General features: G+C 43.3%; 1 protein-coding gene across 3 annotated transcripts in view; it reads right to left on the bottom strand.

The window, feature by feature from the left end:
- TRPC5 (transient receptor potential cation channel subfamily C member 5) overlaps positions 1-23,419 on the bottom strand; it is a 100,091-nt gene that overhangs the window by 31,819 nt on the left and 44,853 nt on the right. For all 3 annotated transcript variants that reach the window (XM_068957077.1, XM_068957078.1, XM_009685453.2), the window contains exons 3-4: positions 20,092-20,613; positions 2,682-3,018 (exon numbers count right to left, since the gene is read on the bottom strand). In XM_068957077.1, the coding sequence (XP_068813178.1) occupies positions 2,682-3,018; positions 20,092-20,613 (859 nt within the window). The remainder of the gene's footprint in view (positions 1-2,681; positions 3,019-20,091; positions 20,614-23,419) is intronic.

Below are 23,419 nucleotides of genomic sequence, written 5' to 3'. Positions count from 1 at the left end.
CGAGAAAGGGCACTGCAACCTGGCATCGCGCCTCTGAACAGTGACTCACCGAATGCCAGATGAGGCTATGGGTTTTGCGAGCTGAGTATTTGTTCCCCAGGATATGGCCAGAGCCCATCATCTCTACCCTGAAATGCCTTCTGGTAATAATTCCTGGCAGTTGCTCACCTTCGCTACCGGCTCCTTGCAACTGGAAGGGTAAGCGGGAAGCTCTGTGGTTCATTACCAGATTGCAAAACTCACCTGGGGTAAAATCTTCATTTGAAGTAACTCACGCGCCCATATCCTTTATTCAAGAGCTCTGTAAATAATTTTGAGAGCCTAAGTCCCACTGAAAAGCAAATGGCAGCTAGGCTCCTCCATCAGCCACATGCTTCTCAGAATTGTTCTCAAAGTCCCCAGATAGTTTGAATTACTCAGTTTACACTATAATCCTTGAATGAAGATATGAAACATTAAGTGTGAAAAGAAAAAAAACAGGGTACACCTCAAGGTGTACAGTCAATACAGTTACCCAAACTGCTAACCAGACCCAACCACAGGATACCTCAGTGGTCACTTAAATTGAACTGCCGCTTGCCACTCAGTTTTAGGACCAGCAAGTTGAATCTGAAGAGCAGATAAGGCTGAAATAAACTGCTGGAAACATCAAAGTATCAGTCTTAGCTCTTCATCTGCCAGACGGCAGGTCAATGGTCAGGCAAATATAATGTCAAGGCCAATAAGGTAATTTTATTACAACTGCCTCCAAATCCTTGCATGCACTCAAAAACATACAATAAAATAAATCAATGGAAAGGAGCCTGTTGAAGAACTCTTATACTGTATTTATAGTGAGTTATCACTGTTGGTTACTATAGTTACAGCAATGCTGTGTATGCCTGTTCTCTCCCTCCTTTTAGAGCAGAAGGTATTTCATAAATAATAACCTTTAATCTGGTGAAACTGCTCTAACGTCTCCATTTAATAAACAGTCCCACAATATCCCTACTTTTCCAAAACAAAAGAAAACAAAGAGAAAAGCAGACAACTGTGAGAGGCTATTTTGAAAGGGCGTTTTTTTTTTTTTTCTTTATGGATTATCCTTCCTTCATCTGCACATCAATTTTATTGAAATGCCCACCATTTCCCTCAATTTAAACCATGAAGTTAAGGATGAAGTGAAGAGATCATGTAAGCTCGGAAAAGACTTTTAACCTTCTCAGCTTATTCTGAAGTTTCTACTAAGCCAGGTATTTCAATGCCATAAATTAGATCAGTAAGATAACGAGGCTTGAGTTACCATTCATAAGTTGTGATGGAGCTACGCAAGGAGCAAAATGCCCTGGGTGATGACAGGAAGCGATTTGTGAGCATGTTTGCAGCTCTGTTTTCTTCTCTACTTTTCTTAGCATTGTTGGTTTTGGTACAGCAAACAGCTAGGTGCGTTGGCCACTGCACCCAGCCTCGCTCAGAGCCAGCGCCGAAGGAGGAGCTGGGGCCTGGCGTTACGAGGTAGAAGCTGGTAAGCATGGAGGAAAGCAGAGGTGACCCATGAGAAGCAGTGAGGAGCCATCAGGAGAGGGCTGGAGATTGACGTTTGCTAAGGGAGGTGTCCCATCCCCTTACATCATGCTACCCGCACAAAAATTTCAGCGTGGCTTTCCAGGCCACTGACCCCAATCCACTGTTTCTACTGGCATCTGGGAGATGCACTGGCCTGACCTGAATGTACAGACAGAGGCTGGATAAGGGCTAGAAAGGTGTGGAAACCATCGCTCCCAACAAGTGCTCCCAGTAACACACCAGCTCATAGTGATACTACATCTTAACAACAGAGCAAGGGAGATGGGAGCCAAATTTGAGGCAAGATTGTGCCTCTAATGAGCTCCCAGGTTTTCAGTTGCTGTTGTGTTTGAGCTGAGTTTGAAAGGGTAACTACCTCGCTCATCAAAAATGCATCAAACACTGCTTCCCCGCTCTTCTCCCTCAGTGGGTCTATCCACTTTCGCCCATCCCATCTCAGTACCTCATCTGTACGTTCCACCCTCAGGGAACACAGACATCTCCTTTGCTTCACAGTTACAGTTGCCCAAGCCACACTGGGATTAGAGCCTCCCATTTGACATTTTGATAATAAATACTCCCTCCTCCTTCTGCTTATAGTAGAGTGCTCAGTTTTTTTTTTGGTCAGCGTTTATCAGCACAGGGCATAATGCAAAGTGAGATTTCTCCTCCCTTTTCTGCTGTCTTGTGGGCTATTAGGGACGTACCTGGTACCTGCATGCTGACCCCGGGGGAGGAGAAAGCATACACCGTCTCTTGGCTTTACCTCCTGCCAAGTGCCAGCCAGCAGAGCTCAGCCAGCATTAGACGTGACCCCATTTGTTACCAGCACAACCTAGACGCTAATTCCTACACCCGTGCCTCACACAGAGCGGGGGGAAGCCGGGAGAGAGCTGTATCTGCTGCAGTTTACTCAGGGTCATGTCTAAAGGCACGTCAGATGGCAACATGTGCATCACAACAGCCCCAGGCCAACAGGATCTGCTGTTCCAGAAGGAGCCCAGCTGTTTTAGGAAGTTGGCTGCCAAATCTCTTTACGGGCTGATGATGCTGAGCTTAGCAATGAACCGCCACACAATTACCATGGGTGCGAGTCAGGCAACTGTGGCTCAGGCATTTTGGTGTTTGTGATTTACCTAGAACCCAGGGCAGGATCATCCACTCCACAATGGTGGGAGGCGGTCCCTGCATATGAAGGTCAGTCCTGACAATGTGCTGCGATGCCAGTAGGAGCATGAAGAGGAAGGTTAGGTAAGATCCGGTGTGGCAGATAAACTTTATAAATGGCTTTTTAATGAACAGTCCCAGCCTGCTCTTCGGTGCAATCAGGTATGCCACGGAAAGCACAGGAAATAGCAGTCCGATGGTGACGCAGGTCAAGAGTTTTACCACCCAGTGTTTCCGCCTCCATCCTGGAAAGCCATCATACCAAAGAGTTGCTAGTAGCTGCTGGCAGTTTGGCTGAGCAACAAACTGAGGAGGAAGAAAAAAGAAACGTTAGCGGGCTTTCCTAGATCTTGGCCTCATGACAATCACTCCAGTGGCTCAGAGTCGTATGGCTGATGCCCCTGCTTTCCACCGCCTGGATTTATCAGCTGTATGCTCAGGACTGGATGGGAAGTCTTTCGACTAGTTCTTTCTTTTTATAGGTGAAAATCCTGTTTCAGAGAACCAGGAGCTAACATGCACCTGATGCAAACTACAGATGCAGGTCCAAGGCAGAACATGCACGTCCTCAGCTCTTGCTGGGTTCTCAGCTCCAAGCCACCTTTCCTTACCTTTCCTGCCATTAGCCTTCCATGTGACAACAGGAACCAAGTACAAGCATAAACGCTACACGGGACAAAATCTGAGCAGGGAGAAGCACATGAATAGCATAAGAGGCCCATCATATTTACCCCCTAGCCTGACTAGACCCACCCTCCCTCTGCATGGCAAGGATGCACCGTCTGTTGTGCACAAACAACAAACGGTATTTTTGGCAGGTCACAACCTCCAATATTACTCTGATAAATTTGTTCCTGCCCAGTAAAGGGCCAGGCACAGTCACACTGCCTCTGTTTGGACAGAAACCATCCCCCAGGACAGCATGGAAGGGTAGATGAGACACAGTATCATGGCTTCACCTCTCCCCGTCTCCCAAAGAAACTGCAGCAGAGTTGCCAGATTTCCTTCTTCCCTACACCACGTTTCCCAGTCCAGTACTTCAGAATAAGATGCTACTCACTGTATGACCGAGTCTTAGGACATCACTGAACTAAAGTCCGAAGTAAACAATTCTGCCTTCCAAAACTGTTCTCCAGGGGCAGCTTCTCTGGGGGAGAATTTGGTAGGCTAAGTTACTACTGACGGGTGCTTCAGGTGTGCTCCTAGTCATTGAGCGTGGAAGAGTCCACACAGTCCCTCATATTAAGGCTGGCTATGGAGCAGAAGGGCATCTTTTTGGAGAGAGAAAGGAGAAAGTAAGGAGATTTCCCGCTCCCTCTTTTTGTTTTCCTAGGCAGGATTTCAGATTTCTTCTACGAGGGCTTTTCTATTTGAAGCATGCGCTGCAGATCAGTCACTCGCTGCACATGAAGCCTGGTGCAAGAATGATAAAATTAAAATTCCTACGAGCCTTTTCTAGTCCTATGCTATTCTTCTCCAGAAAATTTCTTTTCAAAATGTTTCAGGTTTTGACTCTCTCAACCAGACCACTGTCAGCATTTTTGAGAAGTGACCAGAAGACAAGGCAGGAGGGAAATTCAGAATTAAAGCTCGGATGCGTGTGCCGGCACAGATGCGTGTGTGTCAGAGGCAAGGAGAGAGAACGAATCCAGCAGTGCGTGGGGCGGTGCACATGATTTTGGATGAGGAGGCCAGCATATGGCTGTGTGGGCTGGGCTGGGTATGAGACAGCACACAGAAATGTGAAGTTCAGCCAGGTGACATCTGTTGGAAAGCAGGACAGCACATTTGTAAACATGCCTCACTTTTGAGTAAGGGAGCAGTTGTAAAATATCAGAGATTAAGCAGAGGCAAAAAAGAAACCTTTGATCATCGGACCAGAAATGACACTTGAAAGTTTACTTTCACTCTGAAAAAACAGCTTCATGATGGTGATTTATTGCGTCTTGGTGACTTCATACCAGAAATGCTCAGGTTGCAACTACTTAAGATGTTTTTAATACCTAACAGCCCTTGTATTTTCAAACTCAAGCCAGGACATTTCTGGCTTGTGCCAGAAGACTTTATGTTCTTGATTACACCTGGAAAGGCCCATAACTTCAGAACTTTTCAGAAGAAACATGCTCTTTACGGACCCTATTCCCACAGCCAATTAGTGATGCCTGTAAGATCAAGATATATATTTTTTTCTTGTTGTATTTAATTTCTAATCCATCTTAATGAAGTTATCCTTCTCATCTGCTGAATTCAGATTTTTCACTGGGCTCTACAAGTTGAAGAAAAAACCTCAAATTTTGTTCTAAGGATGCATATTACAATTATACTGCTGAAGCTAAACCAGAAAAACTGTCCTAGCACAGATACAGGTATCAGCAAAAATAATCCTGTAACAATATAACCACTTTTATGGCAGGATATGGCTGTATCAAAAAGGATCTGACTCCTAATTGACACAATAGTACTAGGAGCATTCTTCACAGCGAACTGACCTCAAAGAAATTTTATAAAGCAGACTCAAAGCGGTGAGTAACCCAAAGATGATTGTCTATATTTAAAAGGGTTCGCTGGGAGCGATGTACTGCTAACACACTCCTCTTCCCCCCTCTGGGAAGCCAGATGTTATCAGGCAAAGCATTCTGCCACCACTATAATTTAAACCATCTCCCTGGAAGGATCATGCCATGGTGGCAAAGGGACTGGCTTCTGAATACAAGAGTACCCCAAACTGGCATGATTTTTTTTCTACCCTAGCAGAAGCTCAGATGTCAGCACTATTATATTTAGCGTAGACATGGCCTGGGCTGATAATGAATCAGCCCTCACGTGTGCCTTTATGAGACGGGTGCAAGGCTCTTCTCATCATGTCTAAAATATTGGTACCTAGAGCTTTCCATAGGTCTTAGTCACCAGGGGATCAGATCTGATGCCACAGAGACAATTTCTTAATAAAAGCTTTTGCACACCCGTATCTTTAAAATATTCATCCATCGCCGAAACTGCCCAATATTATTTTGTATGCACAAGGACTTTTTGTGCACAGTTCTCAGAGCGCTCTATACAAGCAGAGCGCTATCCCTGCTATACTCAAAAGGAATAAACCAAAGTCATGTGGAAGGAAAAAATGCTCACTATCAGACGCTCAAAGGCAATAGCCGAATTCGTCGATGTGGCCTCCTGAATGTTTTATCCCTACAGCGTGAGGTAGTGGTGGCACCTTAAGCCCCCATTCGGATGACAAGAGGCACTTGGAGACGCTTTTCCAGAGCCCTGGCAGTACCTGAAGACATAACCTGGGAAGAACTCCTGGAACAGCGTTCAGAGAGGGAAAAAAATCAAATAACAAAGATGATCTCTTCCTCTTTTTCTGCAGCTTTTACATCTTTGCCCAATTCTTTCTGAAAACGGGTTTTTGGTGTGAACAGTGTTTCAAAAAGCAAATTAACACATGATGGAAGTCAGACAAGGTCTGACAAAGTCATTCATTTCTGTATGTATTTTTAGATTTTGCGAATGTATTTTACATGCTGTAACAGGGTGCCTGGATCAGAATCAGAGCATTTTTGGACTGGGTAGTTTGAATAGATGAACTGATCAAAATGAGTATTGAAAATAGAATAGCAGGCATTTATGAAGCTGGACGTTTATGTGCTATTACTAGAATGAACTTGACTGCTGCTTCTGGCATAGAATGACAGACTACTCCGGAGGATACCAGAAAAGAAAATCAGAAGTCTATTTGATTTGGAATCGACTTACATGCATGCACCAGCAACTGGGCAATAGTTGATATGGTGGCGATCTACAGAAAACAGCAAAGACCTGTTGCCCATAACTACCAGAAAATGTTATTGTAAAATGCCAAATCTGGGACCGTAATGAAAAACCCAATTGTATAGAAACTGAAAAAGCATCAAGCGTTGATTCTTGTCTGGTTGGTTGTTTTTTTATCTATGATTTCAGAAGAGTCAACATGTTACGTTTAAAAGCTAGAAGATACGGAACATGCTGCATTTTGTCATGCAAGATCTCCAACAGCAGCTGTGACCAGATGTGTTCTGCAGTAATTTACATCATAATAGATACTGCTGTTGCTCTGAGATCAGGTACCACTTCTTTTTTGATTGGGGAAATGTATAAACCTATTTTCTTTATCACATATGATAGAAAACTTTAAGGAGAGAATAAATCTGTTCTCCCCTTGAGTCAAAGTCAGAGTCATATGAGAAATCAAATGACTGTATGTTCCTCTGGTTGCTGTGCAACTTGCAGGCATCTTAAAAGTGCCTCCTCTCTGCTTAATAGCTCATTTCTAAAATCTGCTTTCTGCGTTGCGTCTGATGTTAGTTCTTCGAATGGAGAGAAATTCACACATCATGAAAGAGCAGCTTTCACGATCAGCTTGGCAAAGAGGCATGGAAACTGGAAAAGCCGTTAAATTTCCCAATCAAGCTCGTTCCAACCTCATTAAAAATGGTCTGCGGGAAATTTAACCACACCAGAAAAAAAAATCCTTGTTAATGCCACAAACCATCAAATGTTCTATTAAGGCTAAGCCAAAGCACTTACCAATGTAGGTTTTTACTAACCCAAATTAGTCTAACTTACCAATCATAGATTCAAAATTAGTGAATACTATTGCTTAGATCTCAAGTAGTGCAAGGATTACAACTGGCTGAAATGCAGAATTCCCCATCTGCAGAAACACTGGCATTCTGAATTTGAAGGAAAAGTCACTCAGTGCCCTGGTCAGAGAAGCAATTGTTTTCAGTAGCTTGGGATAACTTGGAATCATGTTCTGGAATACGGAAACTAGCTATTTCCCTAAATGCTACTGTGAATGCCAAGCTCATCTTTGTTTCTAGGTGTTGTTACCAGACTTCACTGACTTAACCATTGCATACTCAACCCATTAAAGATAGTCTAGGGGTCAAACTGTTAAATAAAAACAGATACAATATAAAACCATGAAAAAACTCAGCATTAGCCCTTTTAGGTATGAAGCAGCCTGAAAGTCTATAATAAGAACATGGAACTTTTGTTCTTTTATCCATACATTCAAACTGCTTTATAAAGTTAAGGAAACAGTCTTATTTCTGCTTTGCAAATAGACAAAACTGAGATCTGGAAAGGCAAGTTGACTTCTCCAGTACTACTTATGCCAAGGCAATACCACAAACCCGCCTTCCCTGAGTGTAAGTTCAATTTCCTTGTAACTAGAGTCCCAAAGATGTTTTTAACCCTTTTCCCATGCTTTTTCACTTGCTACAGTTAGAAATAGTGCATGTGAATATCACACTCTTTTTTCATTTCACATGAACATACCGTATGTGACAGGATTTGGTATCAGCTGAAGTTTCTGCAGAGTGAAAATGAGAGAACTTGATGATTTAAAAAAATGCATTTTGTTCCGGTTTTCTAGACAGTTCAGAATCAATGGCAGATGTACTGTACCAGACACTGTCTATTTGTTTGAAAAGATGAGCATATGACTTGCAAACTGTGTATTTCTCCAATATATAACAGACAGGGTATCAAACATGTTTTGCAAGGGCTCCTGTGTTACAGGAGTCTCCAGTCTCCATTACAGCTGGCAACACAAGACGTCACTCCACAGACATGATGGAGAATGCTCTGACAGCTGTGCTAATGAAAAGAAATGTTTCTAAACCTGCCATTTATACTCAGCTCAGCTAATATATGAAATAAAGATTCGATGCTATGAAGCCTGTGGTAGTGCTGGCATAACATTTTCTAGGATTGTCCCTACCTGTTGAAAAAGCTACGGTTGTGTTTCTAGGGGAGGAAACCCCAAGAGCCAGCTCCTTCTCCATCAGTCTCTTGAGCAGAACCTGTCTCTCGCTGCAGATGCAGCTCATTTAATTTAAGATGCATCTCAGTGTACTCTCTTGTGAGGACACCACCATTGTGTCACTGGTCGGCAAGCCACTTGGTCTCCTGGCTTCTGCAAACGGAGATAAGTATCTTCACCTTTCTGACAAGTGAGATCAGCAACTTCAGTCATGGTTGGGAAGCACTTTCAAGGTGGAAACTACTGCAGTACAAAGTCTTTTATTTTCTTTCTTTCTTTCTTCTTTTTGTCTTGCCAGGGTCTTTTGTATAACATTTGGCTTGCAACTCAACTGTGCTATCAGTGAATTTCATTCTCAATGTTCATCATACTCGTTGTCACCAGTTCCTCTACTAAGGAGAAAGTTCGTAAGGGAAAGCAGCAGCTGCTGAATGGAATGCCTTTTTCCTTAATATCTAATCTTTCCTGATATTTTAATGTCACCTAAATTATACTTCTCAGTATTCAAATGTTTTCTGCATGCTATGTCACTAATATAAATATCAAACACAAAAATTATATTCTACCCCCCTCCCCTTAGCTATGGGGAAATCCCTTATCTCTCACAGTCATAAGTAATTTAGGCTCAGACACAGATGGGCTGAGATGTGCATGCCTCGGGGAGCAACTGAAATAGCTCCCTGATAGACATCACAGGGACTGAGCACAGCATCTCTGCACGTTTACTCTGATTAGCACGATGGTTGCCAACAGCCTCTTCTGTGCGGAGTTTGTTGGAGCCCTTTTCTGTACTCTTGCTGTGGATAGTGAAAATGCTCTTCAGAGATGAATAAGCACTAATTTGTAACTGCAGTGCCCTGTGCTAATAAGCAGGACTGAATCCTTATATCAGCCAGCTGCATCAGATCCCAAGGAGGTTACCACTGAGAGCCAAATCTGGCACAGAATCCACAAAATTAACTTTGGTTTCCTTTCCTTGCACTCATTTTGGTAGGTCATACCTCACTGACAGCACTGTATTCCACAGCAGCTATCCAAAACACAGCGGTTGAATAGCTGCAAAGCTACTTTGTTTGGGGTTATTATTATACGCTGCTGCCTTTTACAATTAAAGTTATTTTTGCTTTGGAAAGGCAGATTCTCATACAAACTGGGCTAGATTTCACTGTCTGTCTGCGTGACGGTCAAGTAACTGCACAGAGCCTGATGTAGTGGCATAAGTATATTTTAGTCAATGCCATAGAGAATGTAGATTTCTTGTGATTCCAACTGTATCATCAAAAATGCAGGAAAAATGGCATTTCCATTCTCCGTTCAATAAAACTCCTGGCGTGGGAACGTGACTATCACATTCTGCAGGAGAGCACCCTTGGACCTCTCTCCCTGGCAGTCATTAAGTTGAATGGAGAAGTCCCTGAAGACATCTCCTCCCCGTGCTGGCATGCAATGGGCAGCCATGCAGGCTGATAACAGCAGGTCTTGACGCCTCCTCGTCCCAGCGGACCAGGAGGGATGGCCTATCCGGATGCAGACGTACAAACCCCACACACGTTAATGCCAATTCTGCATCTCGAGTTAGGAGGAGTACAGCCGCTCCTATCTGAATTTTCAGAATCAATTGGCTAGAATTTCTTTCTTCCCATGAAGATATATGAGACTCGTATACTGTTAGTCCTACCACTAAACCTTGGGTTTATTGATCAATACCAAGTCTTTACATCTTAACCCCTCGAATCTTAACCTACAACGAGCAAAAGCCCCAACGTGCTGCAACATAGGGCACAGTGTCTCAACACCCCGTGGATCCCAGTGAAGGTGATCTTCCTTACTCCAACATGGTATTCAGGAACATGAACTGGCATGCCAAGACCTGAACTTTTAAAATCCATCTTTTTCCTGTATTCCCAAATCCTGCAGATGCGCCTGCTCAGATTCAAATAGCACAATATACTTTCAGCACAACAGACAAACCGTTTGGCCTCCGTTTTGTCACCAAGGACAAGATCTTCCGAGGAAGAAAGGAAAGGCTATTGCTGTGTAAGTTTGATTGCTCTTAAAGGAAATTTCAGTGGGCAATACTCAAAAGAGCTGCATTTCTAAATTAGCCCAAGACAGAGAGAGAAACTATCTGTGGCCTAATTTGACATCTGCTGTAGAGAGCCAGTTAGCAGCATGAGAATAGATCTCCTTGTACACGTGAAATACTAGTCTCCTCAAGTTTGCAGTACTGCTGACCGTGAGATGAATAAGAAAATCCTCTTTTGTAGCACCTTTCTTTTTTAAGTTCAACCTTGTTAATGACTGCAAAGTTATTTACATTCTGCTGCTCAAGCACAAGCTGAGGAGGGTAAACACCTAATGGTTGTTCATCCTGTTAATTAAATACTTTCTGCAACAGGAAAAAAAGAAGAAATGAAACAAAGGAAGTTGGAGGGCTGTGTGTATAACTTGGGGAAAAGAGACTCCAACTCAGCATTCTTCTTGAGGCATTTCCAAGAGATAATCTTTTATTTTTTTCTGAGGAAAATATAGGATGCATATCCTATCAAAAACACAACTGCTTCTCACATGTATGTTACAATTAACAGCAAAGCATTCATGCAAATCCAAATGGCAGTTGTTCCTGCCATTAAGAAGATCATTAGCAGAGCTGGAAGAGTTCTTCAGGAAAATCAAACGTTACCCAAGCTGCTCGATGCCTCAGATGATGAATAAAACAAACTCCAGATCCTTCACAGATGAACATATGGCCTCAAATTATATGGAACTTTGTCTAATCTGTTCTTAAAATGTTTTAGGTTGTGATGACACATGAATCTTAACTAAAGGTCACCTATCCTTAGCACAACTCTTGATGGTAGCAGACACGAACTCCGTTTAAGCAGCAGCAACTAGAAAGTCACCAGTGAGGTGAATGCTGGTGAGACCAAATAGCCTCTAAAAGCCTAGTGCAATTCCACCAAAAATTCATAGTTTTCATGAATTTATGTTGGATTGGTTATTAAATATTCAAAGAGAACTCCTGCATGTTTCTGGACAAAGCTAGAAGCTTGCAAATCCTGGGTGCCTACCCACAGGAGAAGCAATTAACACAGTATTTAAGCTTATAATTAAATCCATCTCTACTCAGAAAGTGTTTCAACATGTGTTTAGCTATAGGTATGTATTTATAGCCCAGGGGTGCCAGGGGGATTTAAGCCCAGGCATAAATTCTGTGTTGAAAACAGGCAAGCTGGTACCCTGTGCTGCTGGAGGCTAACCTCTGTCCACAAACAGAGGTTAGCCTCCAGCAATTCCCTGCAGGAATGCAGTTCGTCTGGGTCGGACCCTGAGCAAGGCTCCGAATGAAAGAATGGAGCAAGGCAGGAGAAAAAAAATGCAAAAAACTGTTAGCATCTATTTTAGCAGACAGTAGACGACAGTTGATAAATAACTCTTACAGGAATTATCTCAGCAAACATTCCAGGATGATTCTATTACAAAGATTAAGTAGGCATAGCTTCATTTTCCAAAGGCAGCTTGTGCCTTTGGAAGCGAGTGCTGCATATGAGTGATACAGCCGAGAGAGGCAGTCAGTTAATTCACAGCACACTAACTGATATCCAAAATCTGAACACGAGATACCAGACACATTCTGCAGAAGCGCTGAACATACAGGCTAAAAGCTGCTGAGAGACAAATCTTGTAGACTTTCTACGTCCTCTTGCAGATAGCACTTCAAGTGTTACAGGTCTTGCAAATGAATACTGGCAGCTCTCACAGGCTTTAACTAACGCGGAGAAGATATTGACGGTTAAGTAAAAGGCTGGGTTTATTCTCCCCAGTGAATTTCTAACATTTACATTAAATAAGTGATAACTAAAGCAAACAAAAGAATTTTAAGTCATTCACAAAGAGTTTAAATACATGCCTACTTTGCCCTATTAGTATTAATGGAAAGTTCTAAAACTATTTCTCACTTGCTTCCTTTTTAACCTCAGAAACATACATGCTGAGACTATTTCATTTTGGTTACTTGTTTCCTTCTATCTTGCCTTCTCCTGAATGAGCAAATGTTCTCCAACATGCAGGGAAGAACAGACCGCTGCACCATAAAGCCCTCGTGCATTCCTGGGGCCCTCCACAGGCTAGCGAGTGATACGGCTGTCGTACAGTGAGGAGGACACACTCTTTGCTGAAGGATGCTTACCCAGCCGGCCGGGGAGTGTAGAGAAAGAATAAGAACACAAGAATTGCGGCCACAGCTTTTAAATGCCATTGTGCCCAAGATGGCAGTTTGGGAGGATTATGATTAAGCAACCTGTCCATCGCACTTCTCTTGGAAGGAAGAACTTCGAGGTGACCGTGCTTGCGGTCACGGCATATCCAAAGGGCTCATCAGGATGATGATGGATCTGACATGTATTTAGCAGACAGAAATGGAATCTCAGTTCTGTTGTCCATGGGGTTTCATAACGCACTTTTTTAAGGGACAGACGAAAAGTGGAAACCCACAGGAATTAGGTAAATAGTAATTACCATTTCTATATCCAAAAGAGAGAATCCAGAGAGATATTTTTTCCAGAGAGTTTATTATTTTGGGGTATCACTCAAAATGAAGTATGAAGTAACATGATATACTCTTCAACAGTGACATAAAGCTGATTTTGAAAGGCAGTCTAGACCTTCAGACAAGATAAAGCTGAACGCTTTGCTTCTGAGATGTACAAGTATCCCTTCTCCTTTCCAGTTTCTGTTGTCTACAGAAAGCTAATCAATCATGTCCCGTACTTAACTTTGTCTTCCAAAGCTCATTCTGTTGCTAGCAAGAAGACTGATGGGATACATGACGCTCAGGGAATCAACAAACTCACGAAATCATTCTTGAATGTTCTTCAAACAGTGACAGTCCCTTTAGCTTTCAATGTATTTCCTCTTTGTCCAACAGATCATTTGGCTCAGAGGCACAAGGCACCAAAAATGACTTAAAGAATGATCCAGGCATTTACTGCCTAACACAGATTACACTAATTCAAGCAGAGTCCTTGTCCTTGACTGACATACTTTTTTCGTTTTTCCTAATTTGCACATGGCAAGACTAGTCAGTGATGATTCTGCTGGCAAAAGACAGTATTCTGCAGTCCCGGTCTCAAAAAGGGCTGCAGCATGTGTTTACCCTGCTCACCTTTGCCAGGTTTGAACATTCTGGTATTACATGAATAATATATGAAATAACATCATTTCCTCAAATAAATACGCAAGTCCATTTTGTCAAACTGATGAACCATCAGCCCTCTGAATATTAATTATTCTTCTCCCGAGTTTGGGGAGGAGATCCTAATTTCTGTAACACAGTGCAGCTGTATGAGTCGAATTTCCATGCTAGTTTCCAAAACTGAATGAAAATTCTGGCAACTTCACAAACCCATGCAGTACGGGCGCCAAGATACAGATGCTCCTCTCACCCCACAGCCCCACCAGCAATCAGCAGGAATGACTGACTGTGAGGGTGCAAATGCAGATGACTGTCCCACCCCAAAGCCCTGCTGCTGAGACGGCTGATAACAGCCCACTTAGTGCCCTACGCGGGGAAGATTCTGCAATGTGGTCAACTGCCTGCTGGGAGTGAGTCTGAGAAGAAAACAGCTTCATTTAGCGTTGGCCACTGTTCACACATCAGATGGTAACTGTGCTGCAAACAGTAATGAATGAATCCTGATGGGAAATGAAAGGTGTCACTTGAACATTCAGCGCTTTTGAAATCCCTAAAGTTACTTTCAGGTTTGGGGTGCAGGACAGATCTGAAAGTGGTGTAAACATGCCATCCTCACCATGTAATAACCTGAGGGATACAGATGTTCCAGGTCACAAGAAAGGGAAAAAAATCCTCAAGGAGCAGCTCCTCCTCCCCCTGTCCAGTCCTATTAAAGATCTTTTCATTACATGATATGATTTCTTCCCAGAAAACTGAAAGTAAGAGCCTATTTATCAATCTTCAGCGCTCTGGAGGCTCACCAAAAAGCCAGCCTTTTACTGTACCTTTAAAGAGCCCAATAAAAATATTCGGCCCTGTATCATTATACCTCCAGGCTGTTTAGCAAGAAAACAGACAAAACCATGGGAGAATAACTTAGCACTGGCTGCAAGCAAAGAAAGATCTGTGGCTGTCCATCAAGAAACCTAAATGGCTTTCAAAACAGGGAAACAAGGTGCGGTAGGTAGATGAGCTTTGATTTTCACAGACCTCGCATCCATTTTTCATGCATCTCTGATACTGTTAAATGCTCTTTTTCGTACACTAACTGAAGTACCCTTAGAAATTCGCCAGGTTTGTGCATACTCCCTGGAGATTGATGCTGTGCCTCTAACTGCAGTCACACAGGTGACAGAGACAAGACAGCTGAAAAACATGAAGCATGGCAGAAATTATTATTCATTCACTCCAGTACTGTATCTTGGGAGGTGCCTGTCTATGTAAATGTCTTGGAAAAATCAAACTAAAACTTTTGAAGCTGCATTCTGAGGAGAAAATAGCAAAGAGCACTGGTGTTGAATTAGAAAAGCAAACAATCCAATCTCTCTCCTTTCCTGTCACTGATTTAGCATACAGTGAGCAAGAGAGACCAGGGTTAAGGTTTCTGAGAGGGAATTTCATGAAGTCCTTTGATCTAATTCAGTGAAAGTGCTAGTAATGCAGTCACAGATAAAATACTCTTTTTTTCTGAGTGCCTTGCATTGTGTGGGTTGCTTAAACACAGATAGACTGAACCTGCACAGTCATCTGCAACTGCCAGCACCAGAAAAATGAAAGGCACTAGAAAACCAATCCTGTGATGTTTCACCTCATTTTAAAGATGTGAATAACCTGTGATGGAGAGCAGGAATGGAGGAACAGGCCAAATATATGTTGGTACTATCGTGCTTTGGTAGAATGTTGTATACAATTTGCTTAACTTTAAATTACTCTGTAAGGTGAAATTTGCACTTCTAGACCTGATTCACAGCCTACACTGTGGTTACTTTACATTACTTTGGCAATGTTAAAAAAAAGAAAAAAAAACCTTTAGGGACACAAATTGTACTTGCATTCAGCTTATATCCTAATACTGTGATGGTACCCAGGACACACAACTGTGCTTTAAGTGACTGTGAAGATCCTGAGAGATGACTTCTCCCCATCTTTTCTTAGAAATCTAAACAAATTAACAAATGCAGAGCTGATCTGGTGCAGATTAGCACATTCTTCTTCACAAAATCGTGAAGACTGAGCCCCAGCAGCTGAGCTGTGCCTTTTTGTATTAAGTCTTCAGCACCTTTCTCCTTCCAAAATTAGCTATGAATACAAGAATCAGGAAAGCAGTATGAAGGCAAATGCCATATCCTAAGGAGCCTTTACGGGAAAGCCTCTTAGGACATGAATTCCAGTGATCCTAAGATCATTTCTTTTGAAAGCGGACCTGGAGAGGGCTGCCACACCTCTGCTGCATCTAACTCATGTTTCATGGTGTACTAAAGTTGCCTTCACTTTTTTCTAACATTTTATGAATACCATGCAAACACAGATCACAACTACTAAATCCTTCATAGCTTCTAAATAAATGAGCCTGCTGGCAGAGGGCACAAGCTCCTCCTAAGTAGTTTGCGTTTCAGGCAAACGTCAGGCCCACGGTTGCAGCCTGGGCTAAAGGCAGGCTCTGTCCACATGCCGGGGTGGGCAATGAGGAGACATAGACAGACTGGGGGCGCGACTTGTTTGTTTTCCATCCACACTGCTAGCTGCAACCCCGCAGTAAGCGCAGCTCAAAGCCCCCGCACTCTGCTTAGGAAACAACGCACCAACTGGTAACACGGGCTGCCAGGAACAGAGCAAAGGACTTTCGTGGGACTCCCCACCTTGCAGAGCCCTCTGCACCTGAGGCTCTGGCGACTTTCTAACACCGTCTCTAGGGTTTACAGCCTGGATGATGAGTGAGTCCGGTCTTCGGAGCTTGCCCAGGGTCGTGCTTACATGGCTGTGGGATGTACGTGCTTACATGTACTTGGGGATACAGGTGGAGATGGAGCTTTTGTGCTGAGGCCAAGAAGTATGTTATTTCCTGCATTTCCCATATATGGCTGAACTAAGTGCTACCACTCACTAACCCAGCCTTCTTCCAGGCTGCTCACTGTGAAGAGCGAGGGGCTCAGACTACATCTGCGTACACTATTAGGGCGTTTAACGGATCCAGTCCTGAGAACAGGGAGCTGCGTTCACAGTGGGGCAGATGGCTAATTGCTCGCTAAAACTTAACATACAAGACTAGATTTTTCTCCAGTTCTTAGGCATCAAAAGATGCAGCTAATTCAGCAGCAGGATTTCAGATTGCCCCAGCAAGAGAAGTGTCTAATCTCCAACATGATTTGGGCACCTGATCTAATTACACTTCGTTTAAAATCTTATCGCCTACTTACCTGCATATTAGCAGCCTAACTAGCTTTGAAAACCCTTCCTCCAGGGGTTCAGTTTGGAGCAGGAACTGTCCATGGGTGTCTAGCTTTTCCCATCAGGATTTTTGTTCAGTCCTGTATGTTCACTGCTGGACATCCATCAACCTGCACTAGGAATTTGAATGCTGTTACTTTCCTACAGCTGGAGCAAAAACGGCACCTATTCTACAGTACAGGACTGCAATGGAAAAAGGAAAAAAAAAGGCAAATTGGGTTTATCTGAAATGCCTTGGAGAAATAAACACTGAATAATGGGTCTGGTGAAGAGCATTCTTATTTCCAGCCCAGTTACACTGGCAGAAATCAAGAGTAACTCAAAGACCTGCTCCCTACCCAAGTCGGACAGCACAGCATGTCCATCCAAAGGCAACGATCTTGTTACCGATTCCCTCTTAACAATTCCTTTAGAAAGAATCTTGAAGTTAACAAATCTGCCTGACGAAGCTGAAATGGAATCAATTCATTTGGGGGGATATTTTTGAGGCTTATTTCACTCAAAAAGAAAAAGCTGCAGGACATTTTCTCTAGCCATTTGTCTAAAATCAATGTGAGATTATGTGTTCTTTATGCTGAATATGGAAACAGCCAATTAAAGTAACAGTATATAGCCCCCAAAAAATAGCTAAGGTCTGCTATAGATTTAAGTCACAGGCTACTGGAGATTTGACTTGTGAGTTTGTCAACGTTAAGATATAAAAAGCCATCTCATCCAATCCCATTCCACCCAATGTTAAGATATAAAATGCGTCAGTGAAACAAGATGATCTACTTTTACAATGCCTGCTGGTTTGCTCTGCAGAAGTGTCTTTTATAAAAGTAAACTTTTTCTCATTTTCCTTCTTGTCCCCCACAAAAATTCTCCCAGTCTCATGTTTTTCAGTCCTGATTAAAAAGCATTTCTCAGTGTCTCCCACCAAAAGCTCTTACTCATTGTTTTCAGAAGCTGGCAACGATGTTTGTACCTTGCTTGGTATTTTGGTTTGGATTCGTTACCATTATACGAAAACTACTGCAAGTCTCTTTGTTGCAGACGAACAACATGCTGTCTATATTCATCAGGTACCTGTGAATAACCAGGTAGGATAAGGTAGTTCAGTACTGCTGGTTTCTCAAGCTCATTCACCCCATCCCTTACTACCAGCTTCCCACCTGGAAACAGCATTGACTTTATCCGGCAGCACAGAGCTTGTGCTCATCAGCTATGATTTATATACTGGGACTGTCATGTGTGTGTCACCTAACAAAAAATGGAATTTGTCCATGTATTTGGAATTCAGTCAAATATAACTAAAAAAAGGAGATGGAAATTGTCAAGCAACCAAACAGAAAGAGTCAAAATTTGTTACTTTACAAGAGCTTCAGTTCTGTTCAGCCCCACATTTCAAATACTTCGTGAACTCCTTCGACCTACAGTCTCTCTTACTACGAACACAAGATAAGGGGCAGTCACAGATCTGTGCCTGGTTGTCACTAGTGAACCCAAACTGTGACAAGACGTGGAAATCAGCAGCGATCCACGCACAGCAATGCTAGCAGTGTCCTCCAGCACCAAAGGGTGTATGTGGGTGCAGTGCCTGCCCTTATCAGGCCAGTAAAAAAAGGGACGTAGGGTTTCTGGAGCTTCTTGGATTCAAGGAGCGCTTGAACTGATACACTACATCACACTCCTCCGGACTAATTCTTCCCTACTTGTGTGTTTCCCTAGGGATCTTATGGTATTACCTAACCCTGTCAACAAGAGTGAAAAATACAAACTGACACGGCGGCCAGCAAGCTGACACTTTACTGGAGTAGCCCCATGAGACAGCAGTAAGCGAGCACGTGCTAGATCCCAGAAAGCTTACGGCTTCAGCTCCAGCTTGCTACATCAGAGGCTGGTGTGCAGGAGGCATAACAGACCAAAGGGAAGAAAGGAAAATCTGCATCTTGCCCTTCTTGACTGTGACATGAGCAGCCTGTATGGGAGGCAGAATTTATCGTATCAGGCTCTTCTCATCTGGGTCAACGCATAAAGCAAAGGCTCAAACGCAAGGACAGTGAAAAGAGAATAATTCGTAGACTTTTCTGTCATTCCTGTCACCCTCTGGACATAAAAATATGTCACAGACATTGAAACTCAGTACCTCAACCGAGCAAGCTAAACTCTTCTGTCAGATAACCCGAGAACATCACTGGCCAGCAACAAGTAATATATAATCTACTAAACGCTGTCCAGATTTGGAAAGAGAAAGAAAATCCAGAGCTAACTAATGAAACCTATTGCATCAACTAACAAATCTCTGGATTTGCAAGGCTTTTGAAAGGCTCTCTGTCCTTCAGCTGAAGTTCTTTCCTTTCTGGTACTACGGGCAGAGGTTGGAATTTCTGGGAGTTGTTGCTGAGTTCCTATAACCTGGCTGAATGAAATACTACGAGTCAACCTGAGGTGTCTCAGCTGTCAAGAAGTATTTGCATGGCATGATCCACTTCCTAGGATCACATGGGCGATTTCACCTAACAAAACTGCTGTTAGCACGGAGGCCTGGGACACTGAAAGTGCCCTTGCTCCCCTGCTTTCTTCTTGTGCTGCTCTAATTTCTGTGGCCCTTGTGCACTGGTGCTGAGTGGGTCCTAGGAGGTGTTGGGTGGCTGGAGGAAGTGAAGAATATACTATATCGTTTCCAGCAGTCAAGAATTTCATGAGCCAGACAATCCCTTCTAGGCTTTGGTTCCTGTATATCGGCAGTTACTGGGAAGAGCTTTTGGAGCTAACAAACCTGGAAATCTCTCAAGGCTTTTCTTTGTAGGGGGATGGGTTACATCGCAATGGGATACAAATATCTTTGAAATAGAAAGTGTTGGTACTATACAAGCCATAACCCACTGCAGCAAATCCCAGTTGTCCTCAACTGTCACCAAACTCAAGTTGTCACTGAGGTGCACCGAACCTCTCGGTTTGTGATTAACCGTTTGCACATAGTTCTCCACTCAGTCCAAAGTCAGCTCTGCTGGCTCTCAACTAGCAACCCTACCTCTGTTAAAGAAACCCATGCAGACTCGAGAAGTGAATCATTTTACCCAACACATGCAGCCTCCACAAACCTTCGTGTTCAGATGACTCTTACCTCTTTCTGGTGATACTTTATTGCTACCTTTAGCTTTGCCAAATCATGACATTTCTGGGGATCCAGCTCTTCGCTTTGATCATCTCTGTGATTAAGAATGATCTCCAATTCTCGGGAACTCCGTGCTTGATCCAAAAGGTCCTTAGCAAAACGCTTGCACTGCTGGGAAAGTTCTTCATATTCAGCCTTGAACTCATTTTCCACCTTGCTGAGCTCCTTCAGCTCCCAGCCCAGTCGGAAAGCTGTCAAGATGGGGTCCTCACTTGATAAGGCAATCAATGAAGGGCTGGCTAAGGCTTTGTAGATGTTCAGCCTCGACCTGGAATGCCTCAGGCTGTCCACCTCCGAACTGGAGACACATTCCACACAGTTGCATCTGATCTGGTGTGGGCGTGGAATTGTCACCCGTCTTTGGACAAGCAGTTTGATGATTTCATAGTTGTTGGTGTGAGCCGCCAGCATTATTGGGGTGATATCTGGAGTGAATTCGGAAAACTGGGTGTCCATCATCAAGGTTGGAACCTATATACAAGGAGTAAACCAGAGTAATATCTCATTTGGGAGAGCAGGAAAAAAAGTTCGTCCTTCATACATGTACAGTGATGTTCTAACAAAATTAATTTTTATAATACGCTATGTTCCTTAAATTCTATTGAAGCCATGCACACATGCACTTCTAGTCTGGCAAAACCATCTTCCCCCAAATCATGCCTGACTACCTCCACAGCAGGAATTTGTGGCCCTTCAGTTCGCAGTTTGGTGTAAAAGTCAGTCACAACTCCATGTGAGTGCTTTATATGTGAAGTTGCTCTGAAAAGGTTATTTGTTCATATGCTGAAAAGTGGACTTCTGTGAGAAAAAGGGGAGGCAAAAGGCCCAGGGAAGCACATAAAAAGAGAGGAAAGTCTAGAAAAAAGTGAACACTGAATAGATTTCAATAACTATCATTATTTGCATTTATTTGCATTAGTGACCCAAAGACCTACTTGAAGCAGGACTTACACAAACCAAACCAAACACTGTAGTCGAGCAGAGCTCTTCCTCACCTTTTCCCTACTGTTTGTATTTGAAGTTACTTTTCAGTGGAAAGATACATTACGTAACTGCCCTCGGAATAGATCTGTTTTTATTTTAAAGGGTTGGGAAAAAATTAAATGTAAAATTAATGAGCCATAGTCTACTGCAAATAAGCCACTACAGGGTGTGCATTATTCAGCTACTGTTGCACTTCTCAAAAGATGAGCTTAATGCACACCCTGTTGTGTCTTATTACTATATGCAGAGTGCAAAATTAGACCAAAATGCTCTTACATCACAAGTACACAGTGTGTTTCCATTTGCAGCACAGGCAGCTCTCTTTGTTGTGTGTTAATCACTACTCAAGCGCACTGTACTTCGTGTGCCCACCGCTCTTGCCCTGGCAGCTGACAGCCTGCTGTTCAAGGGGTGATTGCTGGTTTTGGAGAACAGCAGACCCTCTCCCCCTTGCAAATGTCAAAGACATCGCACAGAAGCTGTTGTCAAAGAGTTCAAACGACAGGAAACATTACTCAGTCCATAAAAAACCCAAAAGAAAGCAATGGCAAAATAGCATGAAGTAACCCGTTGGAAATCATTCTGTAGGATATAGCTAAGAGTGCTTGTGAGATACTGCACCTCGAACCACTGAATCTGATTTCCCTGGGCATTAAGTGACTACAGCACTACAGTGCTGAAGGTGCCTGGGCTACAGCTGAGTGATAAATCCCTACATAATCCAGCTGCTACAGCAGGACGGGGCATCTGCCGCCCTGCCTAACGCTCTCCCAGAGGTGGGCCACACGCCACGCCACAGGGTCATCTGCTGGAGCAGGGGGCTCACTGGGGGCTGGAGGCATTTTTGGAAATACTGCAAGTCTGCTACTCTGGATACAGTAGACGAGGAGTTAAATCTCTAGCAGCCCACAGCCACGCAGGTGTAGAGAGGCTTTGCTAACAAAGCTGGTCCCTGCAGAGGCAGTTAGGAGGGAGTCTATAAATATGGCTCACGGGGAGGGAAAGAGAGAATAGTAGGGAGGCTTTGCTGTGGTGAGGCTTTGCTGTTAAGGGCTTAGCATCTCTTAGCTGGATAAGGTAAATATTTTTTAAGATCTCAAGTAGCAAACAGCTGAAAGCAGCTCTCTTTGTAAGGTCTTTGACCTTCTTTCTCTTTCTTTGCTTAGCTGGTTCAGGTAGTTTGCTAAATGTCAAGAGAAAGGTGCACGTTCCTCTTTTCTCTGTCTCCTGGAAGCTCTTTCTTAAGCTCTGATGCTTGTATAACTGCATTTATCTTTCTTTCTGTCCTTTTTTAGTCAGCTGCTGGCTGCTGTATCCAGAGCCTCTGCCTCAAAGGAAGAACACCTTCCCCCTCCATCACTCCTATTAGTGTCAGGTTTAATCTTGTTTTTCTATATAGAAGTTATTGTACCCAGAGCTGTAAAAAGGATTTTCAGCTTCACGCAGGTGAGGTATTCATGTCGCTCAGAATACGGAACAGGCACTTGCAGACAAAAGTAGTAATGTTACAGGCAGGGACAGGGTGAATCTTATCTGCCTCTACCCTCCTACTCCGGAGGCTTTCTAAATCTGGATCTAGAGTGCTCAAAATGCTTGACCCAAGGCTTGGGATCAAATCAGGAGTATCCACCAAGTGATCTGCCATCCCTTATTCTGGCTCACATCACAAGCCCTCACCCCGAAACTGGAGCTCAGCTTTGTTAGGAATCGAGCTCTGTGGAAGACAGGTTTTTCTCGGGCAGCTTGCAGCACTTCTAATTGCAGGCTAAGAAGGGAAATGGCACAGAAAAATAGGAGTGCTCGCTGAGGTCTGGATGCAGAGCAGTCCAAAGCCTTAAATCACAGGAACTGCAGCTTATTTCTGGTTATAGCTGAACTGCAAAACAAACCAGCGAAAGCACAGAACAGGAGCAGTGCAAACGAAGGCTGCTGTGGCCCTTCTCTCTCTCCCAGGACTAGCTGATCCAAAGACAATATGTTGGCTAAAAATTATGCAGCTTGTGATGATTGTTTTAAGTGCTGTCTTGCACAGTGCTTTGATAACCTGTGTCTTAATCAACAAGACCTCTTGTTTTAAAGACGGGGCTCTCCAGAGAAAGCCTTTGCACTCGGGCAGTAGTCTTCGTGTTGTCAGCGGAGGTGCTGCAGATATTTACAACGCTGCATCATTGTTGCCGATGTTCCTCCTGCGCTGCTCTGACAGGTTGAGTTCATGTTTACATCAGCTTTTTCTACGTCTTGGGTTAAATTACTGCGATAGAAGTAGCAGAAGAAATAAATTATTTTACCCAAG

The sequence above is a fragment of the Struthio camelus genome, chromosome 11 (assembly GCF_040807025.1).
Source record: "Struthio camelus isolate bStrCam1 chromosome 11, bStrCam1.hap1, whole genome shotgun sequence".
Classification (NCBI taxonomy): domain Eukaryota; kingdom Metazoa; phylum Chordata; class Aves; order Struthioniformes; family Struthionidae; genus Struthio; species Struthio camelus.
Note: the sequence above shows the minus strand (reverse complement) of the source record. Positions and strands in the feature narration are given on the sequence as shown.